Source organism: Strigops habroptila, chromosome 4 (genome assembly GCF_004027225.2).
Source record: "Strigops habroptila isolate Jane chromosome 4, bStrHab1.2.pri, whole genome shotgun sequence".
Lineage (NCBI taxonomy): Eukaryota > Metazoa > Chordata > Aves > Psittaciformes > Psittacidae > Strigops > Strigops habroptila.
The window spans coordinates 40888451-40904131 of NC_046358.1; the positions used below are offsets into that span (position 1 = coordinate 40888451).

Genomic DNA, 15681 nt, shown 5'->3' on the forward strand with positions numbered 1-15681 from the left:
AGTGGCTTCTTCCTGAGTCACTTACTATCTAGAAGTATATAATAATACTAGAGAGATATATAAAAAACTGCTATTTTTTTGTCATGTTAAAAAAAAAAGGAAAAATTAGTCATACTGTTTTCCTGTCACTAAACAGGTGTTCGGCAAGGAAAATCCTTTTTGGTGTCATGGACAGTGAATCCCAAACCTTCCATGTTATGTGTTATTCAGATCTACAGAGATAATTATGGACATTTCTATCCTAATGTTCTTTAGTGTCTCTTCTAGACAGTTACCTGTTAGTATTTTGACTTTTCAAATGCACACTTTGAATGGGGAATTAATGTGTATAACATGATATTATGATTTCTTATTCATGAGTCAGTCGTCTGACTTCCTGTACAGACCTGGTTCTAGGTATGTGTGCTCGTGTTGAAACGGTATCCAACATAAGTACCTCAGCCTTTTCTACTGCTATAATGCCCTCCTGATTATATTCCTTATAGCATTAGGGAGCCCAGTAATCCTGTTATTTGGTATTCTCTCTTCATCCTTTATTAATAGGGATCATAGTTATTAATAAATGGAAGTAAAATATACAACAGACCATGGAGCAAACTAGTTATTGGTACTAAAAGCTGCACTAACATGCTGTTTGTACTTAAAAAACATTCCCATTGCTATTAAATTCAGTAGAAGAAAGCCTTTTATAAGTATTTTTCAAATTGCTTTTACTGTATATCCTGGAATATAGACTTAATGTTGTGAGCAGGTGAAAAAACAAGTAATTTTCAAAATCCCTCTTAACAGTACTCAAAATGTAAGGGATTTCTGGGTCGGTTTGTTTTTTTTGTTTGTTGTTTGTTTTTTAGGAAGAAATTTGGGAATGCTTTGAATTAAAACAGTAGTTTTCGTCAGAGCTGTTTGGGTTTCTGTTTCTTTGAAAATAATAATAAAAAAAGTTATAAATTTATCTTTAAGCAATTACCTAAACTGACATCTATCTTGAAGGAAACGAAGTATAATTTTGAAGCAGAGTAGGCATAAACAAGAGACAATGATCTCTAGATCACTTATCTTTATTAGCTCTCTCTAGCTCTCTTATCTCACACACAGAAACTTTGACTGCATACAAGAAGTTTATATGTCGTGCAATCTATAAAAAGATCAAAGGCGCATGTTCTATGTCCATGTAGTCTTTTGAGTTATATATGTGACTGTCTCCTGAATTGATGTAATGCTTGTTCACGGATAACTAAAACACATCCTAGTGGTAGAGCCTCACAGAAATGTTTTACATTTTGTTTTGGTTTGGGGGGGGGGTGGTAATATTTGTTTGTTTGTTTATTTTTTTAAATAATGTGTAGAATTGGCTCTAGAGTTGGTTTCTTTGTATCTTTCTTAAATTAAGAGCTTATTTTCCCTAATGGTAGTATATGGCATAGAATTAGTGAGACTGCAGCTTCAGAGATAGTGAATGCTTGTGAGCAAGGGACTCTTTAGTCACTGTTTTTCATTAAAGGAACTAGTGAAAAATTTTGATTTTGTTAGTGATTCATCATCCTTTTTCTGCCTATTCCCTGAAGGACATGAAAGTTTCTGCTCCAGTTCTCAACCTCTTGATGAGAACTGCAATCTCTTCATGAAACATCTACATATATGGATGCCTGTCAACAGTCTGACACTCTTGTCATGTTCTTCTAAATATTTCACAGGAAGCTCCATAATTCTGTACTGGAATGGACAATGTGGGGCTGCACAGAGGACATATGCTGGAACTGTGGGAGCCTTTCTGCCGAGGTCCTTGTATTGCCTGAGAGAAACGTGACATTAATGGATCAGTGTTAGTAGAATAGTGCTCCTAAATTCCCAATATGAAATAGCCGAGAAGACACAAACTGTTAGTGCACTCCCTCAATACTGCTGCCCTTGAAAATTTTCAGGGGAATTATGCAGCATATGCAGATGTGGTATATGTGGTAGTACTTCTGGCTCCAACAGGATGTGAAGACCAGTTTCTCTTGAGTTTCATTATTGTGTGTTTGTTTATTATTACTTTTCTGTATATTTCTATTGAATTAACCTTTTAATCTACATGACAGTCACCTACACAAGTGTATTTTGATTTGCATGGCACGTGAACTTTTCAAAGTTTTATGGGACAAAATTATGAGAGTGTTTTCACAGTGTCTGAGTTATTGGACATACTCTTTCTCTACATCTGCTTGACTTTGTCATCTTCACTGCATTGGAAGCTGTAATAGAATATTCACAAAATGCTGAGGAAGTAGCAGTAAAAAAGCTAACTTTTGGAGAAGATAAATTATATTTAAGAATCAGTTGTTATTTTAAATTAAGGTAGTCTTTATAAAGTATTAGTGAAAATCAATTTCCAAGACATAATCAACATGTGTGTATATATATATGATAACCAATTACATGTAGTAATTCAGAATGAATGGTTTCCACAGAAGTCTTAATGAAAAATAAATCCAATCTTTTTAATGGAAATGGAGAAGGTTATATTAGTGTCCTGTGGTAGCACAAATGGAGTTACACTAATGCTCAAGTTCTCTTTGTTTGAGAAAGAACTGTTATTGTGTAAGATTTTTCATGCTTAATTTCATGGACCTGTGGTGGGTTGACTGCAGCCAGCAGTCACTTGCCAGACTCAGGCCAGGAGTAATGAGAGAAAACTATATGCACACACACGCACACACACACACACAGAGACAGAGTGTTCAGATTCTTTTAAAAATCCCAAAAGCAACATTACCAGGAGTCGGGATATAGAGTCACCATGATTTTACTGAAGTTTTCAATTGCAACCACACAAGTAAAATTTAACAATCTTTTTGAGCCATGTTTCTGATGTGTCAACTTTGCTTTCTGTTTGCTGTTGGGTGAAAGAGTCTAGATTTGAAAAAAACCAAACCCAAACCACAAACAAAACCCAAAAATGCTGTGTAGTATTGTTAAGATGCTTTTGTTTTGATTCTCTTCCTGTATCTGTTGCTGCTTGCCCTGAACTGGTAGTTTTTAAAGTCTGCATACAAGTAGTAATGTGATGTATACTCAATATTTCTGGCAGTGAGCAGCGTAAGTGACCGAAGGCAAGCCTACAGGCAATGGCAGGAGGCATAGGTAGCAGGAGAAGATGTTTGTTTAAAGATGTTATGCAAAGGAAGCAATTCCTGCCATGAATGGCCACAGGGAACAACCTGTAGCCAAAGAGGCTGACAAAATGTTGTTCAGAGGTCAAGCTCTCTCCATAGCTGTATTTCTATGTTTCACCATGGCCATGTTTCATCTGTTTCATGGATATTTCTGTGAGAGAACTCAGCTGTATTTTTGCTCTGTGGTTATGATTATTCCGTAGGTGGCAGCTGCAGAAAAAGTTGTAGTTTGGTGCCAGCCTAGGTCAATGTGTGTGGTGGGCAAAGTACTCTGTTCCTGGTCCAAAAGAGATTAAGGAATCTGATTTCTGCAGCAAATCACTGCTGCAAGCAGAACTGGAGAAATATTTGTTATCTAAAATATTGTTTATATCATGAACAATAAGAGGATTGCTCCTTTCTGACGGCCCATTTGGAAGAGGCTTATTAACTTCTGTGCTGCAGGCATCAGGTTGTGCTTTATAGAACATGTAATCAGTTGAGAATTGTAGTAAAAAGAATAAATACTATAAATAGGGAACGATACCACCCATATTAAAGCATGAAGAAGCTTAAAACTGATGTTAGAAATGTACAAATGGCAATGGCTCTCTGAAGTTATGTCTACAAATATATCTATATATAAATCTTAATGAGAATGCAGGCTCAAGCAGTGGCTCAAAATCACGTGAACTTTTTAGTTGTTTAATTGCATCCTTCCTGATAGAGTTTGAACTGTGCCAAGTCACGCTCTTTCAGATGTTGCCCAGACAGTTTGGGTCCTAGCATGTGTAAGAGACTGTTTAAAATAAGCATTGGGAATGTCGTCTCCCTGCTTCTGGGGAAAGAGGTCAGCTATATGGCAGTGAGCTGTTTCTATGCCACTTAGCCTTGGATCCAGGGAATTGTTGCTGGCTGGTTTAATGGATATAGTCTTAGAAACTTCTTTTCACTTAGTGGTTAGATCAGAAGCAAACCTTCTAATACCTTTTCAGGAACACAAAGGCAAAAAGGAAGCAAGGATCTATACTGCTGTTCTCATTTGCTTTAATCCTTGTAACCCGGCTCCTTGCTGCTATCCTCAAGGCTCAGAAGACATTAAGGTCTTGCCTATACTTTGTTCCAAGTGTATTTTTCTTGCTTTGGTCTTCCTTCTTCCTAGCTTTTCAAGGTGTCTTCTGTTGCTTTTTTACCTTTCCAGTGCAAGATCTTTGTTCATCAATCATTGGTCTTCCTTTCTGTGCCTCTGACAAATGGGCTTGACGTAAGCCTGTCTTGGGTAGTACTGCAATGTAGGCAGTATCAAGTTGGTCAGTACTATTTCTATTTTCTGGTACTTTTCTTTCCTGTACAGCTGAAAGCCAATTGCCTGGGGAATATAGAAAAGAAAGAAGGAGAGAAAGGAAAGGAAATAGGCATTTATTGCCTTTCCTTGTTGTTTGGTTGCCTTTCAGGAGCAAATGCAAACAGTGGAAAGGTCTAAAGCGGCCCACCATTTCTGAGATGTCTTAAGGACAGCATGAAACATCCTGGAGGGAGGTGGAGATACCACTGCTACTGGAGCAGGCACCAGCTCCTCTTCTTACTTGGATGTTCTTAAATATATTCTGTATAGCCATAGTGTGAACTTCTGTTTAAGCTCCAGAGTTTATGTTAGTTTGTAGTAACTGTAGTGGTGTATGTGAAGAAAGTTTTTGAATGCTGATGTTTTTTACACCAAAACTGTGAAGTCTTGTGGTATTTTCTTTATGCATATATTACTAATATTTTCATGAAAGTTTTGTACTTGGTAAATAGAGCCTTTAAAAAATCTCTTGAGTTTTGCAAGTGAGTTAATAGTGACTTCCACAATTACGTGAGAATTTAGGCAGTCCTCGTGGCCAAAAATTCACTGCTGTGTTTTAACCTTTGCAGAGAAAGGAAATCCTGGCTTCTAAAAATAAAATGCATTGTTATTTTAAGAATGTAGAAGAAGAGTGTTTCAGTTTGGTTAATATGATTGTTTCAAAAAATTTTGTACATTTATACATTTCTTTTAAAACGGTTGTATCAATGTGAGACTACTTATTTATTTTTACACAAGTTAGGGTTAGGTCAACAACCTTTTTTAGGTTAGGTCAACCTAACTTGTGTTTTAGCACAAGTTTAGCAAGTTAGGTTAGGTCAACAAACATTCAGTGTGACTCAGCTTCTCCACATGCTGTGAAGACATTGTTTAGCCCACAGTCCTTATGCGGGCTGGATCATTATCATTTGTGCTGTGAAAGAATTCCACGTTTTATCAAGGTTCTTGTTGCTGTTATGGTAATCACTAAGGACTTCTCTAAGAGGAAGGCTTGCAGAAATCTAATTCAGGAGGAAAAAGTAGTTATCACTAAAAAACACATAATTCAACTTAATGTTAAGAAAAAGGCCAATGAGGACTGAAAAATTTAAAAAGATAACTCTCATTACTTAGTACAATAAAGCAATTGAAAGGATCCCAATTAATATTAGTTATATGTTAATATTTAGATATATTAGGTCTCTTAAAGTTCTGTCTCTTTAATAATAAGACCATTTGATTGTTACAGTAATTGAATAGAATTTTAAATATCCCTTTTTTTCAGCAGTTTGTCTTTGATCCTTGTATTGAGAACAATCCTTAATGAGACAGCACAGTTCTGGATGTACATAATCCAGCTTGTGCCTGCATATGGATGGATGTACAGCATTGAAATTACTGACTAATACAATGGATAATGGATTAAATGAATTGCTGAATACTTTATAAGTTTTAGTTAAAGTTAATGTGAGTCTGCATTTGGGGTTTTTTTGTAGCATCACTTGTAGTCTTTTTAAATGAAAATCCAGAATTTGCAGATAATTTTGCTTCTATACAGTTATTGGTGAAATATTTTTGGTGGATTTTCTCAAGCTGTTTACAGTTGCTAAGGGTAAAAACACTTCAGTGATTGCTTCTGCTTTGGTATCAGCTGAGGAAAGGTTAGTGCCTGGCCTCCTTTCACCCTGGATATTTTACGGATAATCTGCTGCCATAGTACCCACAAGCTGGGCAATAGCAAATTATTACTTGAGATCCTGATCAGCAGGTGTTTTTCATCTGAAAAGTGATTTTAAGGCTAACGGGTAGGTAACGGTTACATGATATTTTCAGGAAATGAAAGAGACACACAACTTCAGTCTGCTTATGGGTGACTTCAAATGTTAGTAGTGTTTCCTGTTTTTACCATAAGAGCTGCTACAATATCATATAAAACATCTTTTATATGAATGTTTACACAGTGGTTTTTTTTAAGGCTCAATGTTTGGAATGAAAGTCTGGCATGCTTTTCCAAATACTATACTTCTGTTGTGGTAACATCTAAGGAGAAACTCTTGGCATAATGTAAGAGAAGTATTGCTGAAAAAGCAAGACTGAGAATCCTGAAAACCGGCAATTAGGTCTTTGTTGTTGAAATTTTTAGAAGTAAACCTTAGGGTAATCACACCTCTTGAGCGGTGTGTAAATACTTTTTATTTCTTGTGGAGATGTAATTGATTAAAAGTAGTACTAAAGTAGTATTCACAGTCTGTGAATGATCTCTGCATCTACATTCAGTAAATATTAATAGATTAAACACTAATAAACTAACAAATTTAAATCACTGTTACCCAGCAATAAATGGATTGTATTCAGAATTGTAATACAGTTGTAACCACTGCAAGCAACACTAATATACACTGCCTTGTTAGAGAATATTTCATTTTCCATTTTAAAGTGGACAAGTGAAAAAATAACTTGCAGCTTGGTCCTGAAACACTGTCTTGCTAAAACTTATAATGGTCCCCTTTTGTCATCTGTGAAAGCTGACTTTGAAATGGAGATGATCTCTAAATTACAAATTTTCCTCATCAAGCTGACATCAATTTGACTCTACTGTGACATAATTTTATATTTGTCCACATGAATGCTGTTTTACACTAATGACTGAAACCTTTTGTCCTGAAAACTTATATGTGTGTGCCTTATAAATAGTCACACTGATCAGTATAGTCAAATTGTAAGTCAGTTCAGTGCGGCTTTACAGGATGCAAAATCCAGATCTTGAAGTTTTAAGCCTGGTAAACAGTCAGTTTTACTTCCAGAATTTTGTTCCTTCGTGGGAACAATGAAATTTTTTTTATATGTCATTGTCAGTATGATGAAAAACATGATGTATTTCCTTTTTAATGTTAGATAGATTAGATAATAGTTTGCATTGAGAATAGTACTTGTTTATATGTGATACTACTTTTCCAAGTTTTCCAACTGTGCATGGTAATATCTCTTTGGTACCTCTGGTACATTACAGACTGCTTACCAGTAACATAGATTGAGGGAATGATACAGCGGTTCCCCTGTAAGTCTGTTGCACTGACATAAACATAATATTGAATGGCGTCTTCATATCAAAGCTAGAGAACTTTAACTGTTCTTATAGTAAAGCTAATGCTTGTACTTACATCTTCTAAGGATAGTTTGTATTTTAATTAAAAAAATAAAGGCCTTCTATCAGTTACGTTTGTTTTAGTAAATTGGTTGGAATTAGATCTGGTTGGAACTAGATAACCTTTAAGGTCCTTTCCAACCCTAACCATTCTATGATTTTGCTTAATAAATGAGTAAACAGTGTAAAAATTAGTAATACATATTTAATCATACTTTTTATCAAAACTGTCCCCATTTGTACTAGGTAAGGCATTTTTTCAGTATCCTGATCGTTATGTCATATGAGGCTATCTACTTTATCCTTCTATCCCAACATAGAAAGATCAGCATCAGATTCCTGACAGTTGTTTAACTTGTCTGTTAAAAACCCCTCCAGTAATAGAGATTCCCTTTCTTAGGCAAACAAGAGGATTACTTTTTTAAATTCTTACCCTTGCAAGACTTTTCTTGCCTCCAGTCTAATTCCCTGTATTGTATCCCTTCCTGTGTTTTAGATTTGCTAATCCTTAATGCTCTATGTAGAGGAGAAACAGATTATTCCCTGCCTTATTGTCGTCAGTATTTGAAGACTTTAACCACTTATGCCTGCATCCCAGACAGGGACTGCATGTGTCTAGGCTAAAGAACCTTCCTTTTTATGGAAGATGTATCTTATATCTTAATGATTTTACTCATCTCACATAAATTGACCTTAAGTAGCAAAATTGAAAATACAATTTTGGAAAATAGAAATAAGGCTCTTAGAAGCATTCACATTGCATGTTGGATAGTCTCTTCAATAGTAATTGCATTCCTTCTTATCTGTATTTTCTTCTGATTTTTTTTTCCCTAAGTGGTTTTATGAAAAAATACTCTCAGCTTTTCCAGAACTTCAGTATCTATGGCAAATTTTCAGCTTATCGTCAGATGCACCGCACCTTTCATTCTTAGACTGAGTATATTTTGTAGTTTTAAGTGTCTTAGAAGTTTGCTGTCCAATATTCCTTCTCTTTATTCTGGAAAGTACCTAGTAAATAACATCAAGATGGGGATAGACTTATATTAATACAGAAGTTTTGCTAAATTGCAAATCTGGGACGCAGAATTGTTTGTAAGTGTTATAAACCATGTTAGAAAGCTGATGGTTTTTTTTCTAAAAAAAGGGAGGGGGGCACACTTGAAATACAAAACTAAACAGTGGCAGTTTAACAAGTCGTTATGCTGTAAAGGTTATATATCCTGTTTCAGTTGCAAACTAATGTACCTTAGATTAAACTACTGAAGGCAGTTTAAGATGATACATTTTATTTCACACTTGGAGTAGGCAAACATTGTGTATACCGACAGTTGTGATGCCTCAAGGCTTGTTAAGCATCCAGATCCTGTTTCTGAACCACATGTAAACAATTTCCTGCTCTCCTGTTTCTGAAATAATCAGAAATAATGCATTACCTCATTATAGCAATTGCAATGAACATTTTACTTCTGGAAATTCCACTTTAAACAGCTATTTTACCAAAACAATGGCTTTTATTAATTGTTGTAAATTTAGATCCAGTACCATTGGGTTTAGTTAGTTTTTAGTTAGCTTAGCTTTAATTAGCTTTTAGATAGTTTGACATATATGTATTTCCTATTTTGTCCTATATTTGGCAAAAATAAATGCTATTTATAGTGTTCTAGTACCAAGCAATATGGCTGCTTTTTGTTTACTTTTGTTTGTGCATATCAACATTATTGTTGGCAGGAATAATCTTAGCTGAGGGAATATTTTTGTCACTGTTGCAGCAGTTGGTCCTTGTACAATGTTTGGAGAATCATGCCATCAAAATTATTTTTTTGGCGTGAGAGTAGTTTATCTGGGGAAAACTAACTTGAATCCATATGATAATTCTTGTATACAATTAAAAAAAAAGTTGTGATTTAATTTATTTTTCTCTACAGAATATAATAAATGATACCTCAAAATAAACTTATTTATACACACATATATAGTACATGTCTTGCAGCACATACTTTTCTAGGTAGAAGAACATACTTTTCTAGGCAAAAGAAATATAGTTTGAAAAGAGCAAATGGAGTGGGAATATAAAGAGGGCACCAATAGTTTTAAGTCATAGTGAGTAATAATGCCTGTGTACAGTCAAGAATGGTTCCTGGCTTACCAGGAAAAGGCACTTTTCTAAGGAGAGTGTGAAGCAAGTAAAAGGTGCCTGCACAGTGAAATCATCCAAATTGGTTATTTTACGGCAAAATGTAACTTCTGGCAGGCTAACAACTCCATTAGAAGTGCAGCCTATATGACAATTTTATTTTAAACAAACAAAAATTCCGTATTCGTCTTTATGAATTTTATTCACCATTCAACTGAGACTGTGAATATGAATGGTTAACTGATTACTAGGAAAGATCTACAAATATGGATCTCTTCTGTATGTGTAATTGTAATGCCTGTTTAGAAGTACATGTGTTGATGTTCGTGCCAGCTTTCTCAAAGTTTGGCAATAGATTGCTAACTTTTCCCACTCATAACTAGTTGATGATAAAGAAGCTCAAAGAAATAGTATATCATACAGATAAGTGATCCAGCTAGGATTTTTAATGTGTGCACAGCACACGTGAAAAAAAAATCTACATCTTTAAACACACGCACTATAGGAAAATTTTGCAGATACTCTGCGAGAATGTTTTTATGTTTCAGAGTATGGAAATTGTTTCTGTTGAGTATAAAACCTGTATGAATAACTAGATACAGCAATTTTTTATTTTTTGTTTCCCCAACGGGTCATCTGTCCAACCAAAAATTAGCAGTGGTTTGGGACTTATGATATAATCTGGAATAAGACAGACAAAACTTCAGAGAATTAGATACATTTCCTTCAAACCAGGGATCTGACCATTTTGTGTCTGTATTCAGTGCATGCTTTAAAGCTTAAAAAAAACCATACCTTGGGATGCTTGGGTATGTTCCAAAGCTTCCAGTAATCAGTAATGTATATATTGTTTTAAAGTACTTTTGTTGGGTTCCTTCTATTCTGCATTCTTTTCAAAGTAATTATAACCTCAAAACCTGCTAGTTTATCTCTTGAACTATACTAATCATTATGTTTCATTCACTACATATTGATAAGATTCCCAAATAATACATGGAGTAGTCCAGTGATATTAAATTGAGTTAAATCTCTTGCATCAGAAAAAGGTGTTTCTTTCTTTGCTGTGTTTTCAAAACAAAATCTTAGTTCCTTAAGCTGGGAGCATGAAAAAAATTGTGCTGCAGAAAAAAAAAAAACAAACCTGAAAAAAACTGTTGCTTAGATAATAGTGTTGCTTAGATAATAATCTCAAGTTTAGTTTGTAACCTCTGAGTTTCTAAAAATCTTTTTTAATTTAAACAGGATTTAATCTGGTTTCAGAGCTCTAACTTCTTTGCATCAAAGTAAATGATTATGATTAAGTTTGGTGACATTATGTGTTCTAGTCTCAAGAATTTGGTATTTCCTAATGAGCTATGATTTAGGCATTGCATCTTGGCTGGAGCTGAAAAATATTTCTTCCGGCCACAAGCCATCTTTTGGGCAGTAATCTGGGGAGAGATCATAGAACCATATAGTCTGGAGGGGAGTTCCATAGGTCATCTAGTCCAAACACCTGCTCCAGGTCTAATAAATATAAAATAAAAAGGTCTAATTAGATCACCTTGCTCAGGAACCTGTCTTTGAAAAAGTTATCAGCAGTGGCAAAGGGATGCACTTAATTCTCTCATTTCCTAGTTGGTACCACATTGCTCACAAAGGAGGAGCCATTTTCAGAATATAGCGATGAATATATGAAAAAAATATATATTGTGTTTGGTACTAGTCTAGTCTGCCCTCAAAATTTAATTAAATATATTAATTTTACAGTTATGTATCTTACAATGTTGTAAATTCTCATGGGTTTGCATTCGCAGTTCCCGGAATGTGGTTTCTATGGAATGTATGACAAAATTCTGCTCTTCCGCCATGACCCTGCTTCTGAAAACATTCTCCAGTTGGTGAAATCAGCTGCAGATATCCAAGAAGGAGACCTAGTTGAAGTTGTCTTGTCAGGTAACTGAAAACCAATGAAAAGTACTGTCATGCTTTTGCAACTGAAAATATTCACAATATTTTTGTCCCATATGGGATTCAAGAAAAAGAAAATTTTGTTTGTATGGACTTTCACCTCCAGTGGGTCAAAATCTTTCTCAAATATTTATATATAGATATAGGCATATTATGCCTATTAATTCTTTTCCTGTTGCACTGTATACTTTTTCACAACCTTGAGTGCAGATTTAACAATAAGCACAAATTCTGTGACTGGAATGTAGAGGAAGTCTGCACCTATGAAATATGAAAGCCAGAGACAACTAGTTGATATCAGTCCGTGCAAAGACAGAGTATGAAAGTTAGAATCTGAAAGTTACTACCAGGTGAAGGGATGTAAGAAGAGATGTAGTATGAGTGAATTATGAGGTGAGAGGCCAAATTTTGGAGGCAGTGATATGACAAATGGATTTAAGGAGCATGTTTGGTCAGCAGAGTGGCCATAAAAAGTAGATTGCTCTAATCAAAGTAGGAAATAAGGACAAATTCTGTGATTGGAATTTAGAGGAATTCTGGGGATGCTGTTAGGTGTCAATAGGACTTGTCAAAATTTTAGATGTAAGAAGAGATGACGTATGTGACTAGGAATGGTACAAAGTTCACAAGGGTATGGAGTAGAGTGCTGTAACTGTAAAGTTGTGAAGGTGGTATTTGGTAGATAAAGCTTAGAAGATGGTTGAAGGGCTTTATTTTTGCAGTTGGAGCATGCAGTTAGAGCACCTGGAAGGACACTTAAAAAAAGGAAGACACATATGTCATATAAAAGTAGAAATCATATCTATAGAAGAGTGTAGGATTAGTGAAGAGAAAGCCAAAGTCCTAATGGATGCTGAAAAGAGTGGAGGTGAGAGTTAGGTCACATAATCTAAGCCAACTGAGCTTTTAAATATAGTTTTCTTGTATAGGACCCTGTTCCATACTCTTTGATTAGAATAGGAAGGCATTCGATAAGGAATAATGCAAGTCATTCTTGTAAGTCATCATTCATGTTCTACTTTTCTCTATCAGGAAACAATTTTTTTCCTTTTGAAAAGATAATTTCTATTTCACAATTCACACAGAATATAATCACTCCAGATCAGTAAATCATATTCTGTGAAGGAAAAAAAAAAAAAAAGCAACGAATTTAGTGCCTTATTTGATGTATTGTTCATATGCTTTCAAAATGGAGACCACATATCTTCCAGTTTGGCAAAATTAGACAAGTAGCTGTTTTAATCTTCAAGAGCAGCACTTCATGCTGTACTTGCAAGTCCTAAAGGAGAACTATACTGTTTAAGAGCATTAGGGAATTTAGGGCTTTAGTTGAAGCACCTCTCCACAAAAGTGGTCAAGCATAAATAACTCTGCAGTATTTAGAGGAAGGCTATTAAACCAGCACTGTGTGAAAGTGTGAGTGGTACGTACAGTTGCCCAGGATCTGCTTTTTTTTTTTTTTCCCCCTACAGCTTAGAGTATAAATTGCTGGCTGGAGGCCTGGAATTTTTAATACCACACAGTGCTATTGTACTGTGTTCTAGTAACCAAATCTTAGCTAAAGGTAGATCCCCAAAGTGCACTCTTCTGTTACACAGTTGTTGACAGTACCAATCAGCTGCATCATGTCATCTGGTTTGATTTTTACTGAACTCATGAAAAAAAATCATCTTTGTTTATTACCTTGTTATTGATTTACATAATTTCTGCAATGGACTGTTTCTCTTTTGCAATTTACTGACTTTATCAACTGTATCCAAAGTTGTGCAACTGTAGCAGTTTGTCATGATGGGTTAAAAAAATAGAAAAAAGAAAAAGAAAATACGGAATTTAGAGGATCCAAATCTTTTAGAAGGTCATTGTAATGGAGGAAATTCACAGATTAAGAGAATTGTTGTATCTCATAAATTTACAATGCAGGACACCTGTGTAAGATTATGATGTTTTCAGAACTAAGTATGTGATAATTTTCTTACATATTGTTTCATAGTTTCACAGGAAATAGGGTGTGATCATACCTGCATAGCCATAGTGTTTGAATCTTCAATTCTTGATTTCATTAACTTGTTTTCACTGAAAAAAAATTAATATTTCTAATCCCTGAAAATAGTTCTTGTTTCAGTTTTATCATCCAATTAGCAATAGTTAGTAATAGAATTAGTTTCTTTCTGTCTCTTTTATTGTTTTGTTATGTTTGGATTTTGTGTCATTTTGTTCATGTCGTCCTGTTCCCCCCTGCCCAGTATATCTAAAGCTAATATGGAAATACAAGGGAGAAATATTACTTTCTCTTTAACCAACCACCAGTTCAGTGCTAAAAGCTGTTTACATGTTATTTGGGGAGTGCCTAATTTATGTAACTTTAACTACAGCGATCACTCATGTCCTTACTAAAATGAAATGGTTTTTTTTAACTTATGAATCAGGGTTGAGGAATCCTAAGACTCTTCCGGCAGGTTATACTGGTTTCTTGATTCTGTATGGCCCAAAGACTATGGTTTTGTTTCCATGTTTTTATTCAACAATTGAAGCAATAATTTGTCTCCTCTCTGCTGGAAAATTTGAAAGACTTCTTTGGGCTTTTTCTTTCCTTAGCAATGAAAAATAGTTATCTATTATGCATATAGATATGTATTTTTAGTGTACTTTGTCAACTTTGCTAATGTATTATGTTTAAAAGCACTTCTTTTTAAACTAGCTTCAAAAGCTAAAGATTTTAAACAGTACAGAGTACTTTAAAAAATCATTCCCTAAGGAATGATATTGCTGTCAAATAATCAGGTTAACACAGTGTTCATCCAATGTTTGATGGTGCATACCAAAAATGTACTCTGACCCTGTGCAAAAGATGGCAAATTATTTATTTTTAGATAATGATTTATATTATTATTTAGATTAAGTCTTCATCTCTTTTGGACTAGGGAGGCCAGAGCTGGACACAGTACAGAACTGGACACTGCACAATACTCAAGAGTGGCCATGCAATGACATTTGTCAGCGCCTAAGGGTGCAATCTGTTAGGCCCCATGGATTTATATATGTCGAGTTTGCTTAAATGTTCCTTAATCTGATTCTTCTCTGATGAAATCTTCCTTGCTCCAGATTTTCCACCTGGTTTCAGGGATTTGGGATTCCTGAAGGCTGTCAATAAGGAGGCAAAAGAAGGCGTTGAGTGCCTTGGCCTTTTCCCTAGCCTTTGTCACCAGGTTGCCTGTCCCATTCAGCAATGGGACCACATTTTCCCTGTCTTCCTGTTGCTGCTTTAGTTAAGAAGGTGAAGCTTGCTATTCATGTTTTAATCAAATGGTATTTTCTCTTTGTGAAAATCATCATACCACAATATGGTGAAATAGGACTGAAAAGAGATTACAAGCATGCACCCCACGTGCTTTGTCTGTGTTGTAACATGTACAGGTATCATTTTTTTCATTGATTTTGATCTGCTCTTTTCTCTCCTGTTGCTTGTGTTCATGTGTGACTCAGTGTTCTGCTTTTGAGCTCTTCTGGTTTGGTGGGCATGCCCATGTGAGTAAGCAAGCTGATTTATGTAGGGTAGTAATTTTGCCTTTCATTCCTGTTATGTTTTAAGAAACAAAACTGAGAAAATACCTTTTAACAACAATTCTTTAACATTTTAATTCAAAAAATTGTTTTTGTAAGGGTGATTTCAGTTAATCTTTATCAATCCATTGTCTCACCACAGGTCACCAAAATATATCTCTATGTCCTCTGGCTACTAATGACGTAATGTTCCAGTCTTTTTGTTGCAGATAAAGACGCTTCTTGACAAGAAGGGCTGTGGGTTTTTTGAAGTTATTTGCAGCACTTTTTGGATTGTTTATCTTTATGCCAGTGATGCCTCAGGAATTTCAGAACATCACAATAGTTAAATTATTTAATTTTCTTGCCGCAAAACTATTTTAATATTTTAGTATCAGATTAAATAAGTATTTAATAGCAGATCTCTCAGTCTAAGATAAAGTGTTTTCATTTG

At 35.0% G+C, this 15681-nt stretch overlaps 1 protein-coding gene across 3 annotated transcripts in view; it reads left to right on the forward strand.

Moving 5' to 3' along the window:
• The window catches only part of PRKD1 (protein kinase D1), a 127021-nt gene that overhangs the window by 52618 nt on the left and 58722 nt on the right, over window positions 1-15681 (forward strand). For all 3 annotated transcript variants that reach the window (XM_030483204.1, XM_030483206.1, XM_030483205.1), the window contains exon 2: window positions 11534-11672. In XM_030483204.1, the coding sequence (XP_030339064.1) occupies window positions 11534-11672 (139 nt within the window). The remainder of the gene's footprint in view (window positions 1-11533; window positions 11673-15681) is intronic.